The sequence below is a fragment of the Anas platyrhynchos genome, chromosome 17 (genome assembly GCF_047663525.1).
Source record: "Anas platyrhynchos isolate ZD024472 breed Pekin duck chromosome 17, IASCAAS_PekinDuck_T2T, whole genome shotgun sequence".
NCBI lineage: Eukaryota > Metazoa > Chordata > Aves > Anseriformes > Anatidae > Anas > Anas platyrhynchos.
Genome location: NC_092603.1, coordinates 2,234,165 through 2,258,654, shown reverse-complemented (window position 1 = coordinate 2,258,654; position 24,490 = coordinate 2,234,165). Strand labels below are relative to the sequence as shown.

The 24,490-nt window shown below is 61.1% G+C and overlaps 4 protein-coding genes across 5 annotated transcripts; 1 reads left to right on the top strand and 3 right to left on the bottom strand.

Annotated features, from left to right (window-relative positions):
• Positions 1-129: 129 nt before the first annotated feature.
• RPS18 (ribosomal protein S18) lies at positions 130-2,262 on the bottom strand. Its single transcript, XM_072025037.1, has 6 exons — positions 2,155-2,262; positions 904-1,002; positions 741-827; positions 541-642; positions 353-444; positions 130-249 (listed from the first exon to the last, which is right to left on the bottom strand). The coding sequence occupies exons 1-6, from the start codon at positions 2,155-2,157 to the stop codon at positions 174-176; spliced, it is 459 nt and encodes a 152-aa protein (XP_071881138.1). The 5' UTR covers positions 2,158-2,262; the 3' UTR covers positions 130-173.
• VPS52 (VPS52 subunit of GARP complex) lies at positions 2,202-6,767 on the top strand. The gene is given in 20 exon segments (XM_072024822.1): positions 2,202-2,348; positions 3,012-3,064; positions 3,197-3,272; positions 3,370-3,437; positions 3,519-3,694; positions 3,781-3,931; positions 4,016-4,116; positions 4,204-4,336; positions 4,419-4,476; positions 4,605-4,738; positions 4,821-4,976; positions 5,062-5,180; positions 5,274-5,397; positions 5,497-5,592; positions 5,690-5,797; positions 5,905-5,970; positions 6,070-6,121; positions 6,124-6,180; positions 6,278-6,396; positions 6,481-6,767. Coding segments are annotated over 20 exon segments (2,091 nt in total). The 5' UTR covers positions 2,202-2,251; the 3' UTR covers positions 6,628-6,767.
• On the bottom strand, positions 6,764-19,504 carry RING1 (ring finger protein 1). Of its 2 annotated transcripts, XM_072024873.1 has the most exons (6): positions 19,306-19,504; positions 16,790-16,950; positions 14,022-14,237; positions 8,680-8,985; positions 7,436-7,604; positions 6,764-7,345 (listed from the first exon to the last, which is right to left on the bottom strand). In XM_072024873.1, exons 1-6 carry the CDS (start codon positions 19,381-19,383, stop codon positions 7,244-7,246), a joined length of 1,032 nt encoding a protein of 343 aa, XP_071880974.1. In that variant the 5' UTR covers positions 19,384-19,504; the 3' UTR covers positions 6,764-7,243. The 2 variants fall into 2 exon arrangements, with proteins under 2 accessions (XP_071880974.1, XP_071880973.1); XM_072024872.1 differs by lacking the exons at positions 14,022-14,237; positions 16,790-16,950; positions 19,306-19,504 and adding an exon at positions 11,814-12,157.
• A 1,153-nt stretch (positions 19,505-20,657) lies between these two features.
• HSD17B8 (hydroxysteroid 17-beta dehydrogenase 8) lies at positions 20,658-24,221 on the bottom strand. The gene is made up of 6 exons (XM_072024749.1): positions 24,150-24,221; positions 22,645-22,757; positions 22,476-22,563; positions 22,280-22,365; positions 22,095-22,183; positions 20,658-20,917 (listed from the first exon to the last, which is right to left on the bottom strand). The coding sequence occupies exons 1-6, from the start codon at positions 24,219-24,221 to the stop codon at positions 20,658-20,660; spliced, it is 708 nt and encodes a 235-aa protein (XP_071880850.1).
• Positions 24,222-24,490: the final 269 nt, after the last annotated feature.

Here is a 24,490-nt window from a genome sequence, read left to right as displayed (position 1 = left end):
CAGAGCGAAGCCGGCGCCGCCCTGTTTGTTAAGGGCAGCCGGGCGGCGCTGGCACAGCCGTGCCCACAGATGGGCGGGGCTTGCGCCCCCCCGGTGTCCCCAACCCCCCAAGTGACACAGCCCGGAGCCTTTTTGGTGACAAAAAATGACATTTATTGATCCTGGAGGGGGGGTTACTTCTTCTTGGAGACCCCCACGGTGCGGCCCCGGCGCCCGGTGGTCTTGGTGTGCTGGCCTCGCACGCGCAGCCTGGGGGGCAGCGGGGGGACATCGGGGTCACCCCCCCTGTCCCCGAGCCTGTCCCCAACCCCCTGCCACCCCCCTGTCACCCCCCCGCTGTCCCCGTGCTCACCCCCAGAAGTGGCGCAGCCCCCGGTGCGCCCGGATCTTCTTCAGCCGCTCCAGGTCCTCGCGCAGCTTGTTGTCCAGCCCGTTGGCCAGCACCTTTATTTTTTGGGGGGGTCACGGTGTCACCGCGGTGTCCCCAAATCCCTCTGGTGACAGCGGGGACGTCCCCGGTGCCCCCCGTTGTCCCCTCACCTGGCTGTACTTGCCGTCCTTGACGTCCTTCTGCCTGTTGAGGAACCAGTCGGGGATCTTGTACTGCCGCGGGTTCTGCATGATGGTGATGACGCGCTCCACCTGGGGGGGACAAAGTGACACCAAAGTGACACCAAAAACGTCCCTGCGTGTCCCCAAAATGTCCCCAAATCCCCCCAAGACGTCCCCAAACCCCTCACCTCATCCTCGGTCAGCTCGCCCGCCCGCTTGGTGAGGTCGATGTCGGCTTTGCGCAGCACCACGTGGGCGTAGCGGCGCCCCACGCCCTGAATTGGGGACAGTGACATTAGGGGGGGACACGGGGACACCCCCGTGTGTCCCCAAATTTTGTTGTCCCCTCACCTTGATGGCGGTGATGGCGAAGGCGATCTTCCGCCGGCCGTCGATGTTGGTGTTGAGGACGCGGAGAATGTGCTGGAACTTCTCGGGGATGACGAGCGACTGCGGGGACAGGGACGGGGACAAAGGGACAGGGACAGGGACGGTCACTGGAGGGTCCATGGGGGCAGTGGGGAGGAGAAGCCACGGGGCTGGGTGGCCCTAGGGGGATAAAGGGGCAGGGAGAGGGGCTTGGGGACATCCTGGGGGGCTTGGGGACACTGCAAGAGGGGTTGGGGACACCCTTGGAAGCTTGGGGACAGCCCAAGGGGGGGGCTCAGGGCCACCCTCAGGGACTTGGGGACACCAGGGGGGGGATCAGGGCCACCCCTGGGGGCTTGGGGACAGCCATGGGTGCTTGGGGTCACCCTTGGAGGGGCTCAGGGACACCCCTGGGGACTTGGGGACACCCTCAGGGGCTTGGTGACACTGGGAGGGGGGGGGTCGGGGCCACCCTAGGGACTCAGGGACACCCCTGGGGGCTTGGGGACACCCTGGGGGGCTCGGGGACATCCTTGGAAGCTTGGGGACAGCCCCGGGGGGGCTTCAGGGCCACCCTCAGGGACTTGGGGACACCGGGAGGGGGATCAGGGACACCCTGGGGGGCTCGGGGACACCGGGGAGGGGGGGTCAGGGACACCCTTGGGGGCTTAGGGCCACCCTGAGGGGCTTGGGGACATCCTAGGGGGCTCGAGGCCACCCTTGGAAGCTTGGGGACAGCCCTGGGGGGGGCTTGGGGTCACCATGGGGGTCTCAGGGCCACCCTTGGGGACTTGGGGACACCGGGGGGGGGTCAGGGTCACCCTTGGAGGCTTAGGGACAACCCTGAGGGCTTGGGGACAACCTCGGAAGCTTGGGGACAGCCCTGGGGGGGGCTCAGGGCCACCCTCAGGGGCTTGGGGTCACCCCAGGGACTCAGGGCCACCCCAGGGAGCTTGGGGCCACCCCTGGGGGCTTGGGGGCACCCCCGGGGGGCTCGGGGCCACCCTCAGGGTCTCCCACCCCCCCCCAGGCCTAGGCCGCGCCCGCATCCCCCAGGCGGGCCCCAAGCGGCGGCCCCACGACGGCTCCGAGCGAGGCCCCCCCGCGCCATCCGCCCCCCTCCGCCTTCCCCAGCCCCCCCCCGTTCCCCTCCGTCCCCCCCCGGCCCCCTGCGCCCCCCCCCGGCGCCGATGCCGCCCGATTCCGCCCCCCCCCCCCCTCCCCGGTGCCCACCATGGCGGCTGCTGCGGGGCCCGGCGGCGGAAGGGAAGGAGGCGGAAGTGACGTCAGCGCGCCCGCGTCACGTGACGGGGGTGGGGGGGGAGCCAAGATGGCGGCGGAGGTGGAGGCCGAGCCCCCCCCGCAGGGGATGGCGGAGCCCGAGCTGGAGCTGGGGGGGGAGGACCTGGTGCTGGACGGCGTGGACGGTGCGGGGGGGGCCTTGGGGACACGGGGGGGGGGGTTTGGGGACATGGGGAGGGCATGGGGGGGGGAGTGGGGGGGGATAATGGGGGAGAGGAGGGGGGTGGGGGGGGCGGGGGGGCCTGGGGGGGTCCTGGGGCCAGGGGGGGGACACAGGGAGGGATGTTGGGGACACGGGGGGGGCGTTGGGGACATGGGGGGGGTTTGGGGGCACGGGGGGGACATGGGAGGGGACTGGGGGGGGATAATGGGGGACAGAAGGGGGGTTGGGGGTCCTGGGGGGGGCTTTGGGGGGGCTTTGGGGACATGGGGGGGGCATGGGGGGGCATAATAGGGGGCAGGAGGAGGGGGTGGGGCTTGGGGGGGTCCTTGGGGGCAGGGGGGGGACACTGGGGGGACATTGGGGACATGGGGGGGGATATTGGGGACACTGGGGGGGCATGTGGGGGTGATAACAGGGGACAGGAGGGAGAGGGGGAGACACTGGGGGGGGTCCTGGGGACATTGGGGGACGTGGGGGGGGTGACAACAGGGGACAGGAGAGGGTTGGGGGGGGTCCTGGGGGCAGGGGGCGACACTGGGGACAGGAGAGGGACCGGGGGGGGAGGCATTAGGGACAGGAGGGGGCCAGCGGTGCCACCCCCCCTCGTGTGTCCCCCCCCCCCCAGTCCACATCCAGGCCAACCTGGAGGACGCGCTGGTGCAGGAGGCCCTGAAAACGGTGAGCGAGACCCCCCCCCACCCCCAAAACCCCCTTAACTCCCCCCAAATCAGTGCCACCAACCCCCCCCCGGGTGCCACCACCCCCCTGGGTGTCCCCAACCCCCCCTCCGTGTCCCCTTTGTCCCCGCAGGGCGTGGATTTGCGCCAGTACTCGCGGCAGGTGGAGCTGGAGCTGCAGGAGGTGGAGCGCGCCTCCATCCGCGACTGTATCCTTTTTGGGGGGGCCCCTCGGTGTCCCCAATGTCCCCAATGTCCCTTGATGTCCCCAAATGTCCCCAAATGTCCCTTAACCCCCCCCAAAAGACATCAAGGAGAGCGAGAACATCGCCTCGCTGCACACCCAGATCACCGCCTGCGACGCCATCCTGGAGGTTTGTCCCTCACCCCGCACCCCCTCAACGTCCCCAAAATGTCCCCAAATTGTCCCCAACGTCCCCGACGTCCCCCCGCAGCGCATGGAGCAGATGCTGGGAGCTTTCCAGAGCGCCCTGAGCAGCATCAGCTGCGAGATCCGCACGCTGCAGGAGCACTCGGTGGCCATGAACCTGCGGCTGCGCAACCGCCGCGCCGTGCGCCGCCAGCTGGGCCAGCTGCTGGACGAGCTGGTGGTGCCCGCCACCATGATCAGGTAAAACGAGACAAAAAGGGACAAAAAAGGATAAAAAAACATCCCCCTGAATTTATTTATTTAATATTTTGCCCCCCCTTTCCAAGCACTATACTGGAGGCGCCGGTGACGGAGCCGGAGTTCCTGGAGCAGCTCCACGAGCTCAACGGGAAGATCAACTCGGTGAAGGAGCAAGCCTTCAGGGAGACCGTGGCCTGCGCCGACGTGCAGCACATCCTGGAGAAGCTGAAAATCAAGGCGAGCCCCCCCCCCGATTAAAAAAACCCACCCCCTCCCTTCCCAAAACACCTTGAGCTGTTTTATCCCTTTTTTTTTTTGCAGGCCGTGACCAAAATCCGCGAGTTTGTCCTGCAGAAGATTTACTCCTTCCGCAAGCCCATGACCAACTACCAGATCCCCCAAAACGCCTTGCTCAAATACAGGTGGGCCCCCCCCCGTGATATTTAACCCCCCCACGTTATTTTTCAACCCTCCCTAATTATTTTTTTACCCTTTTTTATTATTTTTAGGTTTTTCTACCAGTTCCTGCTGGGCAACGAGCGGGCGGCGGCGCAGGAGCTGCGGGAGCAGTACGTGGACACCATGAGCAAGATCTACCTCTCCTACTTCAAATCCTACACCAGCCGCCTGATGAAGATCCAGGTGGGTTTTGGGGGGGGGGAACACACTTTGGGGGGGGGCACGACCCTTTTTTAGCGCTCACCCCCCAATTTTTACCCCGCAGTACGAGGAGGTGGCGGAGAAGGACGACCTGATGGGCGTGGAGGACACGGCTAAGAAAGATATCCTGCTGCCGGCTGGAAAAAGGGGGAAAAAGGGGGGAAAAAGGGGGCTAAACGTGCCCCCCCCGGGGTTTTCTCACCCCCTGTGTTTTTTCCTTGACCCCCCCTCGGTTGTTTTCCCCCCCCACGCTTTTTCTCCAAGCCCTCCCTGAAGAACCGCAACACCGTCTTCACGCTGGGCAACCGCGGCGCCGTCATCGGGGCGGCCGAGCTGGAGGGCCCCATCATCGTGCCCCACGCCGCCCAGAAGAGCGACGTGAGGGTGAGTTAAACCCCTCGGGGGGGGTCTTAAAATTCTTAAAAACCTCGGGGGGGGGTCCTAAATGCTTGCCCCCCCCCCCCAGTACCCCTTCGAGTCGCTGTTCCGCAGCCAGCACTACGCGCTGCTGGACAACGGCTGCCGCGAGTACCTCTTCCTCTGCGACTTCTTCATGGTGGCGGGGCCCAGCGCCCAGGATCTCTTCAACGCCGTCATGGGCAAGACCCTGGCCATGTTCCTGGTGGGTTGGGGAGGGGGTTTTTAAATGGGGGGGGTCGCCCCCGACCCGCTGACCCCCCCCCTAAAAAAAATAAACGTCCCTACAGAAGCACATGGAGGGCTACGTCTGCGATTGCTACGACGGCATCGCCGTTTTCCTCTGCATCCACATCGTGCTGCGCTTCAAAGCCATCATGGCCAAGCGCAACATCCCCGCCGTGGATAAGTGAGTCCTGGGGGGGGTTGCCGTGCCCCCCCCGATCCCAAAATTCCCCTAAAATCCCAAAATCCTCCCCAAAATGCCTGGGGGGCCGTGCAGGTACTGGGACGCGCTGCTGGAGCTGCTGTGGCCGCGCTTCGAGCACATCCTGGAGCTGAACATCCAGAGCATCCAAAACACCGACCCGCAGCGCCTGGGCTTCCTCGACACGCGGCCCCACTACGTAAAAAGGGTTTTTTTTTAAGGGGGGGGGGCTCGCGGGACCCCCCCGGGATTTATTTCCCCCCCCCTGGGATTTATTTCCCCCCCCATCCTTCCTCAGATCACCCGGCGCTACGCCGAGTTCTCCTCCGCCATCGTCAGCATCAACCAGACCTTCCCCAACGAGAAGACCCACGCGCTGCTGGGGCAGCTGCAGGTCTCGGGGGGGGGCTTTTTATTTTTTTTTGGGGTGGGGGGGGGGTCAGGAAAAGCCCCCCCACCCTAAATTATTTCACCCCCCCCCCCCGCCGCAGGTGGAGGTGGAGAACTTCGTGCTGCGCGTGGCGGCCGAGTTCTCCTCGCGCAAGGAGCAGCTCGTCTTCCTCATCAACAACTACGACATGATGCTGGGCGTCCTCATGGTGAGGGCCCCCCCCCCTCAAATTAGGGACCCCCCCCCTTAAATTAGGGACCCCCCCAGCCCCGTTTTAACCCCGGGGGGGCTCCTTTTTAACTGTGTCCCCCCCAGGAGCGAGCGGTGGAGGAGAGCAAGGAGGTGGAGGGCTTCCAGCAGCTGCTCTCAGCCCGCACCCAGGTGAGATTTTTGGGGAGGGGGGGGGTCAGCAAATTGAGGGGGGGGGTCCAGGGGGTGTCTCACGCCCCCCCCATTTATTTTTATGCCCCCCCCACGCAGGAATTCATCGAGGAGATCCTCTCCCCCCCTTTTGGGGGGATGATCGCCTTCGTCAAGAGGCCGAGGCGCTGATCGAGAAGGGGCAGCAGGAGCGGCTGCGGGGGGAGGAGGGTGAGTTTCGGGGGGGCCCCGCTGCCCCCCCCCCATTTTTTAGCCCCCCCAACTCCTTTTTAACCCCCCCATCCTATTTTTTCCCCCCCCCCCCCAGCCCGGGTGACCCAGCTGGTGCGCGGCTTCTCCAGCACCTGGAAGGCGGCGGTGGAGGCGCTGAGCCAGGATGTGATGCGCTCCTTCAGCAACTTCAAGAACGGCACCAGCATCATCCAGGTGGCTTTTTTTTTGGGGTGGGGGGCACCGAGGGGGGGTTCTACGATCCCTTAACCCCCTCCTTTTTTGTGTGCCCCCCCCCAGGGAGCCTTGACGCAGCTGATCCAGTATTACCACCGCTTCCACAAGGTGCTGGCGCAGCCCCCGCTGCGCGCCCTCCCCGCCCGCGCCGAGCTCATCAACATCCACCACCTGATGGTGGAGCTCAAGAAGCACAAACCCAACTTCTGAGGGCTGGGGGGGGCCCCCCCCGCGCCCCCCAAACCCCCCCTTGTCCGTCTGTCTGTCCGTGTCCCCCCCCCCGTGGCTGTTTGTCCCCCCCCCACCCCCCCGGGTTTGCGACCCCGCTCGTATAAAGGACGCGAGGTGCAGGAGGGCTCCGAGCGCTGCTTTATTGCTGCTCCCCGTCCCCGGGGGGGGGGGTGACACACGCCTGGGGGGGGTGACAAACACCTTGGGGGGGTGACAAACACCTGGGGGGGGGCCACACACCCGGGGGAGCCCCCCCCGGGGCGCCCCGCTCCCCTTTTTGCCGTGCCAAGGGCTGGGGACCCCCAGGGAAAGGGGACACGCGTGTCCCTTTGGGGTGGGGGGGGGGAATGGGGTGAGGGGAGGGGACCCCAATAGGGCTACGGGACCCCCCCCAGGGATAAGGAACCCCCCCAGGGATTGGGAACCCCCCCCATAGGGCTGGGGACTGGAGGGGGGGGGACATAGAAGCAGCCTCGGTGGCGTCCCCACGTCCCCCCCTGCCTTTGTCCCCGTCCCCAGCCCCACAGCGCCCCCGTAGGGCCCCAAAACCCCCCCAAAAAAAGGGGGGGGACCCCAGCGGGGCCCCCCCCCCCTTCTACTTCTGCTCCTTGGTGGGCGCGTAGTAGAGCTCCAGCGGCTTGCTGACCTTCCAGTACTTCTCGTTCACCAGCTCCAGCGTCAGCGAGCCGTTCAGCGTCTGCGGGCGACATCGCGGCCGTGTCCCCAGATGTCCCCAAACGACCCCAAAATCCCCCCCCCCCGTCCCCAAAACCCCCCCAAAACGCACGGTGAAGGCTCCGCCGGCGGTGGTGATGTAGATGGTGTACTGCTTCTCGCTCACGTCCTCCAGCCCCGCCGCTTCGGGGCCCGGAGCCGGCGCCTCCTCCAGGGCGATGCGCAGCGCCAGGTACTTGGAGAGGTGATCCACCGTGGCGTTGGCCGTCGTCTTCACGTAGCTGCGGGGGGGGGGGTTTGGGGTCACTTTGAGGCCACCAAATGTCACCTGGGGGCCACCAAGGGGCACCTCAGGGGTGCCACGGGTCACCTGGGGGGCGCCACGGGGCGGTGGTGTGGTGGGGATGCAAGGGTGAGGGGGGATGCTGAGCCCCGCGGGTGGGCTCCGCGCACTGGTGGGCAACTGGGAGGGGTGGGGGACATGGGGACAGTGCCACCAGGCCCCAAAGCCACCCTTTAGCGAGGTGGTGTCACCCCCGTGGCCACCTGGACGTGATGGGTGACACTGGGACAGTGCCACCACCCCCCAGTCACTCTTTAGCAAGGTGGTGTCACCATGGTGGTCACCTAGGAGGGGTGGGTGACACTTGAAGAGCACCACAGGACCCCAAAGCCACCAGGACTCCCACCTGGGAGGGGTGGGGGACACTGGGACAATGCCACCAGGCCCCAAAGGCACCCTCTAGGAAGGTGGTGTCACCACTGTGGCCACTTGGAGGTGATGGGTGACATGGGGACAGTGCCACCAGCCCCAAAGCCACCCTTTAGCGAGGTGGTGTCACCACAGTGGTCACCTGGAGGTGATGGGTGACACTGGGACAATGCCACCACCCCCAAAACCACCCTTTAGCGAGGTGGCGTCCCCACGGTGGGCACCTGGGAGGGGTGGGGGACATGGGGACAGTGCCACCACCCCCCAAAGCCACCCTTTAGCAAGGTGGCGTCACCCCTGTGGCCACTTAGAGGTGATGGGTGACACAGGGACAGTGCCACCAGGCTCCCAAAGCCACCCTTTAGTGAGGTGGTGTCACCACAGTGGCCAATTGGAGGTGATGGGGGACATGGGGACAGTGCCACCAGCCCCCAAAGCCACCCTTTAGCGAGGTGGCGTCCCCACGGTGGCCACCTGGGTGGTGCAGGAGCCACCCCCCACCCCCTAACATCACCGTGACCCCTCCCAGAACACCCCCAACCCCACTCCTCCCCCAGTGCCACCACCGCCAGCCGCTTCGGGGACAGCACCCAAAGGTGCCACCCCTCCCCGAGGCCACCAGGTGCCACCAAAGCCACCCTCACCGTGTCTGCGAGTACTCCCCCTTCTCCACCAGCAGCGGGTGCGGGCGGAACACCAGCTCGATCTCGCTGCCGCCCGCCTCCGCGCCCGGCTCGGGGCTGCCCCGGCCCCCGGCCTCGGCCGCGGCTTCGGGGTCGGGTTCGGGGCCGGAGTCGTCGGAGGCTCGGGACCGTTTGCGGCTGGGACCGGCCTCGGGGTGGCTGGGGGCCGAGGCGGTGCTGAGGTGCGAGCGGCTGTCGCAGTTGTCCTCGCCGCCGCTGAACGTGGCGTTGTCCGACTCCTGGTGCAGCTTCCGCACCCGCTGCGCCCTGCGGGGTGGAGGAAACGGGTCAAGCGGTGCTGAAAAACGTCAAACAGCCCCAAAAACGCCGTCAAACGCCCCAAAACGCCGTCAAACGCCCCAAAAACGCCATCGAACGCCTCAAAAGCATCATTGAACGCCTCAAAAGCGTCATCGAATGCCCCAAAACGTCGTCAAACGCCCCAAAATGTCGTCAAACGCCCCGAAAACGTCATCAAACGCCCCGAAACATTGTCAAGTGCTCCCAAACGCATCATTGAACACCTCAAAAGCGTCATCGAACGCCCCAAACGTGTTGTCAAACGCCAAGAAAACGTCATCAAACGCCTCAAAACATCATCAAACGCCCCCAAATGCATCATCGAACGCCCCAAAACGCCGTCAAATGCCCCAAAAGCGTCAAACGCCTCAAAAGCGTCATCAAATGCCTCAAAAGCGTCAAACGCCCCCAAACGTGTCGTCAAATGCCCCGAAAACATCATCAAACGCCCCAAAACATCGTCAAGTGCCCCCAAACGCATCATTGAACGCCTCAAAAGCGTCATTGAACACCTCAAAAGCGTCAAACACCCCAAAAGCATCAAACGCCCCAAACGCGTCATTGAACAACTCGAAAATGTCATCAAATGCCCCAAAAACGTCATCATACGCCCCAAAAGCATCATCAAGCGCCCCAAACATGTCATGAAAAGCCCCGAAAACATCATCAAACACCCATCAAATGTCACCAAATGCCCTAAAATCATGAAACATCCTCAAAACATGTCAAACGCCCCAAAAACACATCATCAAACACCTCAAAAACATCATCAAACACCCCAAACATGCCATCCGCTGGGCCCTGAACACATCAAACACCCCGAAAATGTCATCAAATGCCCCAAACACGTCATCAAATGCTCCAAACGCGTCGTCCAAGGCCCCAAAGGCATCACCAAATGCCCTGAAAACGTCACCAAATGCCCTGAAATCGTGAAACGTCCCAGAAGTGTCATTAAACACCCCAAAAACACGTCATCAAACACCCGAAAAATGCGTCATCAAATGCCTTGAAAACATCAAATGCCCCAAAAACATCATCAAACGCCCCAAACACGTTATCAAATGCCCCAAATGCATCACCAAATGCCCCGAAAACACCATCGAACGTCCCAAACGCGTCAAGTGCCCCCAAAATGCTGTCAAATGCCCTGAAGGCGTCGTCAAACACCCCCAAAACGTCATCAAGTGCCCCAAAAACATCATCAAATGCCCCAAAAACATTAAACACCCTGAAAGTGTCGTCAAACTCCCTGAAAATGTCATCAAACGCCCCAAACGCATCACTGAATGCCCCAAACGCGTCATCGAACTCCCCAAAGTCATGAAGTGCTCCAAAAATGTCGTCAAATGCCCCAAAAATGTCAAACACCCCGAAAATGTCGTCAAACACCCCAAGACGTCATCAAACGCCCCGAAAACACCATCAAATGCCCCAAAGACGCCATCAAACGCCCCCAAATCATCAAATGTCCCAAACGCATCATCAAATGCCCTGAAAATGTCATCAAACGCCCCCAAGACGTTGTCAAATGCACCCAAGCGCGTTGTCAAATGCCCCAAAACATTGTCAAATGCCCCGAAACATCATCAAACACCCCCAAAGACGTCATCAAACGCCCTGAAAACATCAAACACCCCGAAATGTCAAACGCCCCCTAGACGTCATCAAATGCCCCCAAAGACGTCAAATGCCCCCCAAGACGTCGTCAAACACCCCTAAAATGTCAAACGCCCCCAAGACGTCATCAAATGCCCCCAACCGTGTTGTAAACCACCCCAAGGCGTCATTGATTGCCCCGAAAACATCAAATGCCCCCATAACATCGTTGAATGCCCTCAAGACATCCTCAAACGCCCCCAAAACGTCATCTAACACCCCCAAAAAGTCAAACACCCCCAAGCGTGTTGTAAACCACCCCAAAATGTCGTCGATCAGTCTGAAAACATCAAACGTGCCAAAGACATCGTCAAACGCCCCTAAAATGTCAAACGCCCCCAAGACGTCCTCAAATGCCCCCAAGCATGTTGTAAACCACCCCAAAGCATCAACGATCGCCCCGAAAACATCATCAAACGCGCCAAAGACGTTGTCAAACACCCCCAAAACGCCATCAAACACCCCCAAAAAGTCATCAAACACCCCCAAGCGTGTTGTAAACCACCCCAAATGTCATCGGTCACCCTGAGAACATCATCAAACGCCCCCAAGACATCGTCAAACGCGCCAAAGACCGTCGTTGAATGCCCCCAAGACATCATCAAACACCCCAAAAACACCCTCAAACGCCCCCAAGACATCATCAAACGCCCCCAAGCGTGTTGTAAAACACTCCAAAATGTCATCGATTGCCCCAAAAAACATCATCAAACGCGCCAAAGACGTCGTCAAACGCCCCCAAGACGTCATCAAACACCCCCAAAACGTCATCAATTCCCCCAAGCATGTTGTAAACCACCCCAAAGCGTCATTGATTGCCCCGAAAACATCATCAAATGCCCCCATAACATCGTTGAATGCCCCCAAGACGTCCTCAAACGCCCCCAAAACGTCATCAAACCCCCAAGCGAGTTGTAAACCACCCCAAAATGTCATCGATCGCCCCGAAAAGATCATCAAACACCCCCAAAACATCGTCAAACGCCCTCAAGACATCGTCAAATGCCCCAAGACGTCGTTGAATGCCCCCAAGACATCATCGAACACCCCCAAAACACCCTGAAACGCCCCCAAAACACCCTGAAACGCCCCCAAACCACCGAACCCCCCAAATCTCTTTTTTTGGGGGGCCCGACCTGTGCATGGCCTGCATCTTGAGCCCCTCCTCGATGCTGCTGCTGAGCGCCTGCTGGTTGTGCAGGCGGCTGAGCTTGGCCAGCACGCGGTCCTGGTGCGCCTCGTACTCGTCGCAGCTGGGGTAGATCTTGGAGAAAACCTCATCAAACGCCCCCAAGACGTCATCAAACGCCCCCAAGCGTGTTGTAAACCACCCCAAAGTGTCATCAATCGCCCCGAAAAGATCATAAAACACCCCCAAGACATCGTCAAACGCCCCCAAGACGTCATTGAATGCCCCCAAGACGTCCTCAAACGCCCCAAGTGTGTTGTCAAACACACAAAACATCGTCAAATGCCCCCAAGACGTCATCAAACACCCCAAAAATGTCAAAAAATGGCCCAAAAATGTCATCAAACAGCCCAAACACATTATCAAACGCTCCAAATGCATCAAGTGCCCCCAAAACACAATCAAACGCCCCGAAAATGTTGTCAAACGCCCCAAAAACATCAAATGCCCCAAAGATGTCCTCAAACGCCCCCAAGACATCGTCAAATGCCCCCAACCGTGTTGTAAACCACCCCAAAGCGTCATCGATTGCCCCAAAAACATCATCAAACGCGCCGAAGATGTCGTCAAACGCCCCAAGACGTCGTGAAATGCTCCTGAAACGTCAAATGCCCCCAAGACATCATCAAACGCCCCCAAAACGTCCTCAAACGCCCCCAAAACGTCATCAAACACCCCCAAGCGTGTTGTATACCACCCCAAAATGTCATCGATCACCCTGAAAACATCATCAAACGCCCTGAAGACGTCGTCAAACGCCCCCAAGACATCATCAAACGCCCCCAAAACGTCATCAAATGCCCCCAACCGTGTTGTAAACCACCCCAAAGCATCAACGATTGCCCCGAAAACATCATCAAACGCGCCAAAGACGTCATCAAACGCCCCCAAATCATCAAATGTCCCAAACGCATCATCAAATGCCCTGAAAACGTCAAACGCCCCAACTGTGTTGTCAATCACCCTGAAAACATCAAACACCCCAAGATGTCCTCAAATGCCTCAAGACACCTTCAAACGCCCCTAAAATGTAAAACACCCCTAAGCCCCAAGATGTCGTCAAATGCCCCCAAGACACCATCAAACGCCCCCAAATCATCAAATGTCCCAAACGCATGATCAAATGCCCTGAAAATGTCATCAAACGCCCCCAAGACGTCATCAAACGCCCTGAAAACATCAAACACCCCAAGACGTCATCAAACACCCCAAGATGCCTTCAAACACCCCTAAAATGTAAAACGCCCCTCATCAAATGCCCCCAGAAGTCGTTGAATGCCCCCAAGACGTCATCAAACGCCCCCAAAACACCCTCAAACACCCCCAAAACGTCATCAAATGCCCCCAACCTTGTTGTAAACCACCCCAAAATGTCACCGATCACCCTGAAAACATCATCAAATGCCCCAAGACATCGTCAAACGCCCCAAGATGTCATCAAACACCCCCAAAAAGTCATCAAGTGCCCCCAACCATGTTGTAAACCACCCCAAAGCGTCATCGATTGCCCCGAAAACATCATCAAACGCCCCCATAACATCGTTGAATGCCCCCAAGACGTCGTCAAACTCTCCCAAGACGTCATCAAACGCCCCCAAAACGTCATCAAATGCCCCCAAAACGTCATCAAATGCCCCCATAACATCGTTGAATGCCCCCAAGACATCCTCAAATGCCCCCAAAACGTCATCTAACACCCCCAAAAAGTCAAACACCCCCAAGTGTGTTGTAAACCACCCCAAAATGTCATCGATCACCCTGAAAACATCATCAAATGCGCCAAAGACGTCATCAAACGCCCCTAAAACGTCAAACGCCCCCAAGACGTCCTCAAACGCCCCCAAGCATGTTGTAAACCACCCCAAAGTGTCAACGATTGCCCCGAAACCATCATCAAACGTGCCAAAGACGTTGTCAAACAGCCCCAAAACGTCAAACACCCCCAAAAAGTCATCAAATGCCCCCAAGCGTGTTGTAGAACACCCCAAAATGTCATCGATCACCCTGAGAACATCATCAAACGCCCCCAAGACATCGTCAAACGCGCCAAAGATGTCGTCAAACGCGCCAAAGATGCCGTCAAAGTCCCCCAAAACACCCTGAAACGCCCCCAAACCACCGAACCCCCCCAAATCTCTTTTTTGGGGGGCCCGACCTGTGCATGGCCTGCATCTTGAGCCCCTCCTCGATGCTGCTGCTGAGCGCCTGCTGGTTGTGCAGGCGGCTGAGCTTGGCCAGCACGCGGTCCTGGTGCGCCTCGTACTCGTCGCGGCTGGGGTAGATTTTGGAGATGAGGGCGTCGAAATTGGGGTCGGGCCGCAGCGAGCGCTTCGACACCAGCTTCTTGCGGCACGTCGGGCACTCCTTGTTCCTGGGGGGGGGGGACAGGGGGTCAGGGGTGCCCCCAAGAGCCCCCCCACAGTTGTTTTACCCCCCCCACAGTCGGTTTTACCCCCTCCCAGTTGTTTTTCCCCCCCAAAGTTGTTTTTTTCCCCCCCTTGCAGCGGGTTTTGCTGCCCGTGCGTTTTTTGCGCACGTGCAGGGGGTTTGCTGCCCCCTTAAACGCGTTTTGCCCCCCCCAGTTCGTTTTACCCCCCCCTCCAGTTCATTTTACCCCCCTCCAGTTTATTTTACCCCCCCTCCAGTTTATTTTACCCCCCCTTTAGTTCATTTTACCCCCCTCCAGTTCATTTTACCCCCCCCAGTTCATTTTGCCCCCCTCCAGGTCATTTTACGCCCCGCCCAGTTTATTTTACCCCCCCCTTCCATTCATTTACCCCCCTCCAGTTCATTTTACCCCCCCCTCCAGTTCAGTTTACCCCCCCCCCGGGTTTTTTCCCCCCCTCAGTGGGTTTTATCCCCTTTTTAGTGGGTTTTTGCCCCCCTGCAGTGGATTTTCTCTCCTTTACTGTGTTTTACCCCCCCCCGCAGTGCTTTTCCCCCCCCTGGGGTGGGTTTTACCCCCCCTTCAGTATTATTTTCCCCCTTTCAGTACATTTTACCCCGTCTGCAGTGGGTTTCTCCCCCCATTCAGTAAATTTTACTGCCCCCAGAGTGGGTTTTATGCCCCCCATGGTGCGTTTTACCCCCCCGTGGTGGATTTAACCCCCCCATGCGGTGGGTTTTATCCCTCCTGCAGTGCGTTTATGACCCCTGTGGTCGATTTTACTCCCCCCTGGTGGGTTTTACCCCCCCTGCAGTGGGTTTATGCCCCCCGTGGTGGGTTTTACCACCCCCCCACGGTGGGTTTTATCCCCCTGATGTGGGTTTATGTACCCTGCGGTGGGTTTAACCCCCCCATGGTGGATTTTGCCCCCCATGCAGTGGGTTTTTGCCCCCCGTGGTGGGTTTTATCCCCCTGTGGTAGGTTTTTGCTCCCCTGCAGTGGGATTTTGCCCCCTGTGGTGGGTTTTACCCCCCCCCCCAGTGGGTTTTATGCCCCTGCCATAGGTTTTTCCCCCCTGCAGGGGGTTTATGCCCCCCTGAGGTGGGGTTTTTGACCCCCATGGTGGGTTTAACCCCTCTGCTGTGGGTTTTATGCCCCCTGTGGTGGGTTTTACTCTCCCCCCGGTGGGTTTTATGCCCCCCTGCAGTGGGTTTTTGCCCCCCGTGGTGGGTTTTCCCCCCCCACGGTGGGTTTTATCCCTCCTGCAATGGGTTTAAGTCCCCTGCGATGGGTTTTGCCCCCCCGTGGTGGGTTTTACCCTCCCTCACGGTGCGTTTTATCCCCCCCCATTGGGTTTTACCGCCTCCGGTGGTGGGTTTTTGCCCACTGTGGTGGGTTTTACCTCCCCCATGGTGGGTTTTACCCCCCCTGCTGTGGGTTTTACCCCTCCTGCAGTGGGTTTTACGCCCCCCCCCCACTGGATTTAACCTTCCTGCAGTGGGTTTTACCCCCCCCACAGTGGGTTTTATCCCCCTGCAGTGGGTTTTATGCCCCTCCCACTGGATTTAACCCTCCTGCAGTGGATTTATGCCCCCCGTAGTGGGTTTTACCCCCACGTGATGGATTTTATCCACCCTACAGTGGATTTTTGCCCCCCATCGTGGGTTTTATCCCCCCTACAGTGGATTTAACCCCCCATCCGGTGGGTTTTACCCCTCCTGCAGTGGGTTTTACGCCACTCCCACTGGATTTAACCCTCCTGCAGTGGGTTTTACCCCTCGTGCAGTGGGTTTTTGCCCCCCGTGGTGGGTTTTACCTCCCCCCCAGTGGGTTTTATGCCCCCTGCAGTAGGTTTTTCCCCCCTGCAATGGGTTTTATGCCCCCTGCAGTGGGTTTATGCCCCCTGTGGTGGGTTTTACCCCTCCTGCAGTGTGTTTTACGCCCCCCCCACTGGATTTAACCTTCCTGCAGTGGGTTTTATCCCCTGTGCAGTGGATTTATGCCCCCCATGGTGGGTTTATCCCCCCTACAGTGGATTTAACCCCCCATCTGGTGGGTTTTACCCCTCCTGCAGTGGGTTTTTGTCCGCCGTGGTGGGTTTTATCCCCCTTTGGTGGGTTTTACCTCCCCCCCAGTGGGTTTTATGCCCCCTGCAGTAGGTTTTACCCCTCCTGCAATGGATTTTATGTCCCCCCCACTGGATTTAACCTTCCTGCAGTGGGTTTTACCCCCCGTGCAGTGGATTTTTGCCCCCCGTGGTGGGTTTTATACCCCCTGCAGTGGATTTTACCCCCCTGTGGTGGGTTTTACTCCCCCCGTGGCGGGTTTTATCGCCCTTGTGGTGGATTTTATGCCCCCCACAGTGGGTTTAACCCCCCTGCTGTGGGTTTTACTCTCCCCCCGGTGGGTTTTACCCCTCCTGCAGGGGATTTTATCCCTCCTGCGGTGGGTTTATGCCCCCCGTGGTGGTTTTTTTCTCCCTGAAGTGGATTTTTGCCCCTCGTGGTGGGTTTTCTGCCCCCCCCCAGCCCCCGTACCCGCTGCGCAGGGCGGTGACGATGCAGTCGGAGCAGAAGCGGTGCAGGCACTCCTTGGTGGTCATGGTGTTCTTCAGCATGTCCAGGCAGATGGGGCACATCAGCTCGCTGTGCAGGCTGCGCGGCGACACCGCGATCTCCGTCCCGTCCATGATGGCCTCCTGCGGGGACACGGGGACAAGGGGGGGGACAAGGGGACGGGGGGGGGGACACGGGTGGGTCCCACGCACAAGGACGGGGGTGTCCCCAGCCCCAGGGAGCTGCTGCGGGGTTTAGGGTGGCAGGAGCCCAGAACCTGTCCCAATTTGGGGGCATCCCCTGCACGCACCTCCTGGGGCACTTTTGGGGACACTTAGGGGGACTTTTAGGGTGCCAGGACCCCATTCCCTGTCCCAACACAGGGAAAACCCCCTGCACCCACCTCCTGGAGCACTTTTGGGGATGTTTAGGGGGACATTTAGGGTGGCAGGAGCCCGTTCCCTATTCTAGTATGGGGACAATCCCCTGTATACGCCCCCTGTGGCACTTATGGGGACATTTATAGGGACTTTTAGGGTGGCAGGACCCCGTTCCCTGTCCCAACACGGGGACAACCCCCTGCACCCACCTCCTGGAGCACTTCTGGGGACATATGGGGGACTTTTAGGGTGACAGGAGCCCATTCCCTGACCCAGCAGGGGTATAATGCCTTGCACCCACCTCCTGGGGCACTTTTGGGGACGTTTAGGGTGGCAGGACCCTATATCCTGTCCCCAAATGGGGGCATACCCTGCATGCACCTCCTGGGGTGCTTATGGGGACATTTAGGGGGACTTTTAGGGTGCCAGGACCCCATTCCCTGTCCCAACACATGGACAACCCCCTGAACCCACCCCCTGGGGCATTTAGGGTGACACTTAAGGTGCCATTTATGGGATCTGGCCCCCTCCCCATATCCCAACACATGGACATTCCCCTGATGCCACCCCCTGTGCCACTTAGGGCCACATTTAGGGCAGCAGGACCCCGTCCCCCATCCCCACACGGGGACAAACCCCTGGGCCACATTTAGGGTGACATTTAGAGCCACATTTAGGGTATCAGGACCCCGTCCCCCATCCCAATACAGAGCCAACCCCCTAAACCCACCCCCTGGGTCATTTAGGGTGACATTTAGGGCCACATTTATGGTGTCCAGACCCCGTCCTCCATCCCCACACGGGAACAACCCCCTGAACCCACCCCCTGGGGCATTTAGAGTGACACTTAGGGGGTCATTTATGGGGTCAGAACCCCTCCCCATATCCCAGCACGTGGACACTGCCCTGAACCCACTCCCTGGGTCATTTAGGGTCACATTTAGGGCCCCATTTATGGTGCCAAGCCCCTCCCCATACCCCAGCACAGAGACCCTCCCCCTGGGGCATTTAAGGTGACATTTAGGACCACATTTAGGGTGTCAGGACCCCATCCCCAACCCCAACACCGAGACAACCCCCCACCCCCACCTCCTGGGGCACTTAGGGTGACACTTAGGGCCACGTTTATGGGGTCAGGACCCTGCTCCCTCCCCCAACATGGGAGATATTCCCCTGTGCTACCCCCTGTGCCACTTAGGGCCACATTTAGGACCCCATTTACGGTGCCAAGCCCCCTCCCCATATCCCAGCACAGAGACCCTCTCCCGGGGCATTTAGGGTGACATTTAGGACCACATTTAGGGTGTCAGGACCCCATCCCCTGTCCCAATATGGAGCCAACCCCCTAAACCCACCCCCTGGGTCATTTAGGGCCACATTTAGGACCACATTTAAGGTGTCAGAACCCCGTCTCCAACCCCAACACGGGGACAACCCCCTGAACCCACGCCCTGAGGCATTTAGGGTGACACTTAGGATGCCATTTATGGGATCAGGCCCCCTCCCCATATCCCAGCACAGAGACACTCTCCCTGGGGCATTTAGGGTGACATTTAGGGCCACATTTAGGGTATCAGAACCCCGTCCCCCATAGCAATACGGAGCCAACCCCCTAAACCCACCCCCTGGGTCATTTAGGGTGACATTTAGGGCCACATTTATGGTGTCCAGACCCCGTCCTCCATCCCCACACAGGAACAACCCCCTGAACCCACCCCCTGGGGCATTTAGAGTGACACTTAGGGGGCCATTTATGGGGTCAGGCCCCCTCCCCATATCCTAGCACAAGGACACTCCCCTGAACCCACTCCCTGGGGCATTTAAGGCCTCATTTAGGGCCCCATTTACAGTGCCAAGCCCCCTCCCCCTATCCCAGCACAGAGACCCTCCCCCTGGGGCACTCAGGACCCCATTTAGGTCCCCATTTAGGGTGCCAGGACCCCCCCCTCACCCCCAGGGCCCCATTTATGCCCGCAGCCCCCCGCCCCCACCCCCTACGCCCCTCAGGGCCCCTTTTCAGCCCCCATTTCCCCCTCCCCCCCCCCTCAGGCCCCCATTTCCCCCCCCCACCCCCCCCGCCGCCATCTTGGGCCTTGCCCCCCGCCCCCCCCCCCAGACCTGCGGGGTGCGGTGCAGCTCGTAGAGGCTGAGCTCCCAGGTCTTGCTGGCGCTCTGCGCGTTGGCGGGAGCGGCCATGGCGGCCCCGGGCCCCCCCCTCGGACCCTTTCGGGACCCCCCCGGGACCCCCCCGGGACCCCCCGGGCCCGCCCCGCGCCCCCCGCTCGCTCCCGGCGCCTCCCGCTCCGCCGCTTCCGCCCGCTGTTGACGTCACTTCCGCTCTGCCTCCCCGGCCACGCCCCCTCGCGGTTGCCACGCCCCCCTGCTGGGCTCGCCACCAATCGGGTTCGGCTCCGAGCGGCTCCAGCCAATGGGAGGGGGTGGGCGGGGCTTAGGGGGTGGTGCTGGGTCCTAGCGCCGCCCGCTGGGGGCTGCGCGCTGGGTCCTAGCGCCGCCCGCCCGCAGCCCCTGGGGACACCTTGGGGGGGGGGGGGGGGGGACAAAGGGGACACCGGGGGGGGACAAAGGGGACACGGGGGGGGGACAGAAGGGGACAGCACGCGGGGAGGCAGGGGCGCAGCTCGGTTTATTTTTTTTTTTTTGGGGGGGGGTGGATCCTGTCAGGCACCAAGCAACACTGTGGAAAAGGAGAGGAGAGGGAGCATTGGGGGGGGGTTGGGGACATGGGGACATGGGGGGCATGGGGGGAGAGGGACATGGGGGGCACAGGGACCCCTGGGGTTCGGGGACACGGGGGACATGGGACATGGGGGGGACAGGGACCCCAGGGGGGCATGGGGACATGGGGGGACTTGGGGGGACCCCCGGGGGTTGGGGACACGGGGACACTGGGGACATGGGGGGACATGGGGGGACAGGGACCCCAGGGGGACATGGGCACTGAAGGGATGGGGACACTGGGGGGTGCAGGGGACGGGGGGACATGGGGGGACACAGGGGGACGTGGAGGGGTCATGGGGGGACCCCCTGGGTTGGGGACACACGGGGTAGATAAGACTGGGATGGGGGTACTCAGGGGACATTGGGGGACTCGGGGACATGGGGGTCATGGGCACTGATGGGTTGGGGGACACGGGGGACATGGGGGACATGGGGGAACACCCAGGGGGACATGGGGGGGCCTCTTGGGGTTGGGGAACATGGGGGACATGGGGGCATGGGAACACCCCAGGGGGACATGGGGGACATGGGAGACTGGGCACTGGGGTTGGGGACACTGGGGGATGGGGACATGGGGACAGGGACCCCAGGGGGCATGGGGGCAATGGGGGGACATGGGAGGGAGGGGACCCCTGGGGGTTGGGGCACATGGGGGCATGAGGGGGACATGGGGACACTGGGGGGCTGGGAATGGGGACATTGGGGGTGGGGACACTGGGGGCGGGGCAGGGTCACAATGGGAATGGGGACATTGGGGAGTGGCACCCGGGGGCATGGGGCATGAAGGGATGGGGACATGGGGGGTGCAGGGACACGGGGGTGAACAGGGACATGGGGGTGACAGGGCCATGGGGACAGGACCCCAGCCCTGTCACCTCCACGCTGGCCCCGGTGCATGAGGCGCTGTCGTCGGACGCCACAAAGGCGCAGACGTCGGCCACGTCTGGGGGGACGGGGACGGACATCAGTGTCCCCAAGGGGGGACAGCCGCGTCCCCAGGGGGTGCAGAGCGGTGTCCCCAGGGGGTGGCAGACCACCCCAGGGTCTCCAGGCGTCCCAGGAGGCTGTCCTGTGATGGGAGGGTGGTGAGGGCAATTACGTTTGCAGATTCTGAGTTTCTGAATTATGAACTATGTAATAGTACTTTATATTTAGAATGTTTTGTTAGCATTTTAAATGTTCCAAACTACCCAAGATCCTAATGTTCCCAAACATCTCAAAATGTCCCTAAATCTTTAATGTTTCCTAGAATACTGTCCTAATATTTTATTTCAAATGTCCCTAATTGTGACCCTAACTGTCCCCAATTGTCCCCAAATGTCCCTAAATGTCCCCAAGTGTCCCTAAATGTCCCCAAATGTCCCAGAATATCCCAAAACATATCCCAAAATGTCCCTAATGTCCCAAATGTCCCCAGATATCCCCACAAACGTCCCCAATTATCCCCAAATGTCCCTAAATGTCCCCAAATATGCCCAAAATGTCCCCCAAATGTCCCCAGACGTCCCCAAATATCCCTAATGAACCCCTAAACGTCCCCAAATCACCCCAAAGTATCCCCAATAGTTCCCAATTATCCCCAGATGTCCCCAAGTGTCCCCAAATAATCCCCAAACTACCCCAAAAGTCCAAATTACCCCAAATATCCCCAAATATCCCCATGTCCCCAAATGTCCCCAAATATCCCCAAAATGTCCCCAAATGTCTAGATTGTGACACCACCCAAATGTCTTCAGAATGTTCCCCAAGTGTCCAGATTTAAAAGTCTCTCAAACTATCCCCAAATGTCCCCCTAAACTATCCCCTCCCCCCTAAACCCCCCCCAAATCTCCTCTTTTCCCCCCTAAATGTCCCCAATTGTCCCCAAATGTCCTGAATATCCCTAATAGACCCTAAATGTCCCCAATGTTCCACAAATGTCCCCACGTCCACAAGTGTCCCTCAGTATCCCCAAGTGTCCAGAATGCTCCCACAGATCCCCAAGTGTCCCAAAACGTCCCCAAGTGTCCCCAAATATCCCCAAATGTCCTAAAATGTCCCCAAACGTCCCCAAGTGTCCCTAAACGTCCCCAGATAATCCAACGTTCCCAAGTGTCCCTAAGTGTCCCTAAAAACCACCCACGTCAACGTTCCACAGACATCCACAAGTGTCCCCAAACGTCCCCAAATCACCTTCTCCAGCACCTTGGGGGGCACCTTGGCCGTCATGGGGGTGGCGATGAAGCCGGGCAGCACCACATTGCAGCGGATCCCAAACCTGGGGGGGCACACGTGGCACCGCCACCCCCCTAAACGTCCCCAAATCTTCTCAGCATCCCCAAAATGTCCCCAAATGTCCCCAAAATGTCCCCACCTGGCCAGCTCCTTGGCGCTGCTGCGGGCCAGCCCCTCGACGCCCGCCTTGCAGGCCGCGTAGTTGGCTTGGCCCAGGTTGCCCACCTAAAAGGGGGGGGGGTCCCAAAAATCAGGGGGGGGTCACAGGGGGTCGGGGGGGGTCAAGGGGGGGTGGCGGTGTCCCCAAATTGTCCCCAAAGCCACCTTGGCCACGCTCCCCAGCCCAGCAGCACGATGGAGCCGCCGCGCGCCCCCGCCGCCACCAGCGCCCGCGCCACCGCCTGCGCCACCAGGGAAAGTGCCCTGGGGGAAAGGGTAAAGGGGGCTCAAAGTGACCCGGGGGGGTCACCCCAAATGTCCCCATGTCCCCAAATGTCCCCAGACCCGGAGGTCTGAACTTGCAGCACCTCCTGGAAGGGGGCCAGGGCCAGGCGCAGCAGGAACTTGTCGCGGGTGACGCCGGTGCAGTGCACGCAGATGGAGGGGCTCAATATGGTCTGGGGAAGAAAAAGATTGGATACGTTTGGGGACATTTTGGGGTGTGGGGGGCATTGGGGGGAGGGGATGTGGGGGGGCATTGGGATGGGGGAGAATGGGGGGCATTGGGGGGAATGTGGGGGGACGTTGGGGGGACTGGGGGGTGCATTGGGGAGATTGCGGGGTGGGGGGGCATGGGGGCGGGGGGGACACTGGGACATGGGGGGGTATTGGGGGTGGGGGACATGGGGGGGGCACTGGGGGATGTGGGGTAGGGGGGACATTGGGGATGGGGGGGACATTTGGGGACATTGGGGGGGCATTGGGATGGGGGAACAGGGGCATCAGATGGGGGGGGGGGGCATTTGGGGGGGGCATTGGGATGGGGGGGACATTTGGGGACATTTGGGATGGGGGGCAAATTTGGGATGGGGGGGACGTGGGGGGGGTCACCGGGGACAAGGGGGGGGCACATTTGGGGACACTGGGGGGGGCGTGGGGATGGGGGACATGGGGGGGGCACTGGGGATGGGGGGGGACATTTGGGGCCATGGGTGGGGACACAGGGGAGGCGACACAGTCTTCCCCCCATACCTGCACCCCCCCCCAGCCTCTCCATGCTGGGGGCCGAGCCCCATCCCACTCCCAGCCGCGTGGGGGGGACACGAGTGGGGGGGAGGGGGCAGCCTCCCACCCATTCCCGTGCCCCCCCCTCGTCCAAATCGGCCACGGCCACGCGGGCGCCGTCCCGGGCCAGGTCGGGCGCTCACGGCCCTCCACTTTGCCGCCCCCCCCGCGGGACCCACGCGTGACCGTGACCCCCCCGTGGACCCCCCCGCGGGGTTCCCCCCCCCCTTTTTTATTTTTTTACCCCCCCCCGTGGGGGTTTTTCCCCCCTAAAAACGCCCCCCCCCCTTTTTTTTGCCCCCCCCCGTGGGGTTTTTCCCCCTCCCACGCGTCGCGTGGGGGCTGCCCCCCCCAACATCCCCGCGGGGTTCCCCCCCCCAAAAAAAAAATCCCCCGCCTGTTTGTGCCTCGCGATATTTTTGTCCCCCCCCCGTGGGGTTCCCCCCCCCCCAGTGTGTCCCCGTCGTCTCGACCCCCGTGGGCGTCTCGCGTGGGCTCTGCCCCCCCCCCCCACGCGTCCCCCGCGGGCTGTCACCCCCCCTTGTGGGCTCTGTGCCCCCCCCGCGGGACTGTGTCCCCCCCCGGGGGTTCTGAGCCCCTCCCCCCGTGGATTTTGTGCCCCCCCCGTGGGTTTTTCCTCTCACTCGCCACCCACCCCCCCGTGGGCCCCCCCCAACCCCCTCTGTGCCCCCCCCAACCCCCTTCTTCTCTCCCTCGGCCCCCCACCCGACCCCCTCCCACCCCCACGTCACGCGTGGGCCCCCCCCACGCCGCTGTGACGTCACCCCCCCCCACGTGACGTCACGGCCACCTGTGACCAGCGCCACGGCCCCGCGGAGCCGCCCGGCGGCGCCCATGGCGGACACGGGAGTGACCACCGAGACGAGACGGGACGCTCTGCCCGCTCAGCCTCGTCTCTATGGTCAGTCCTCCCAGAGGGGTCCCCAGCCCCTCCCTAAGCCCCCCCCAGGACCCCCCAAATGTCCCCTCAGGGTCCCCAGCCCCCTCAGGACCCCCCCCCACGTCCCCAACTCCCCCACATCCCACTGCACCCCTCCAGGTTCTCTGTGTCCCCTCCAGCCCCTCCCAGTGTCCCCCACATCCCCCAATGGCCCCTCAGGGCCCC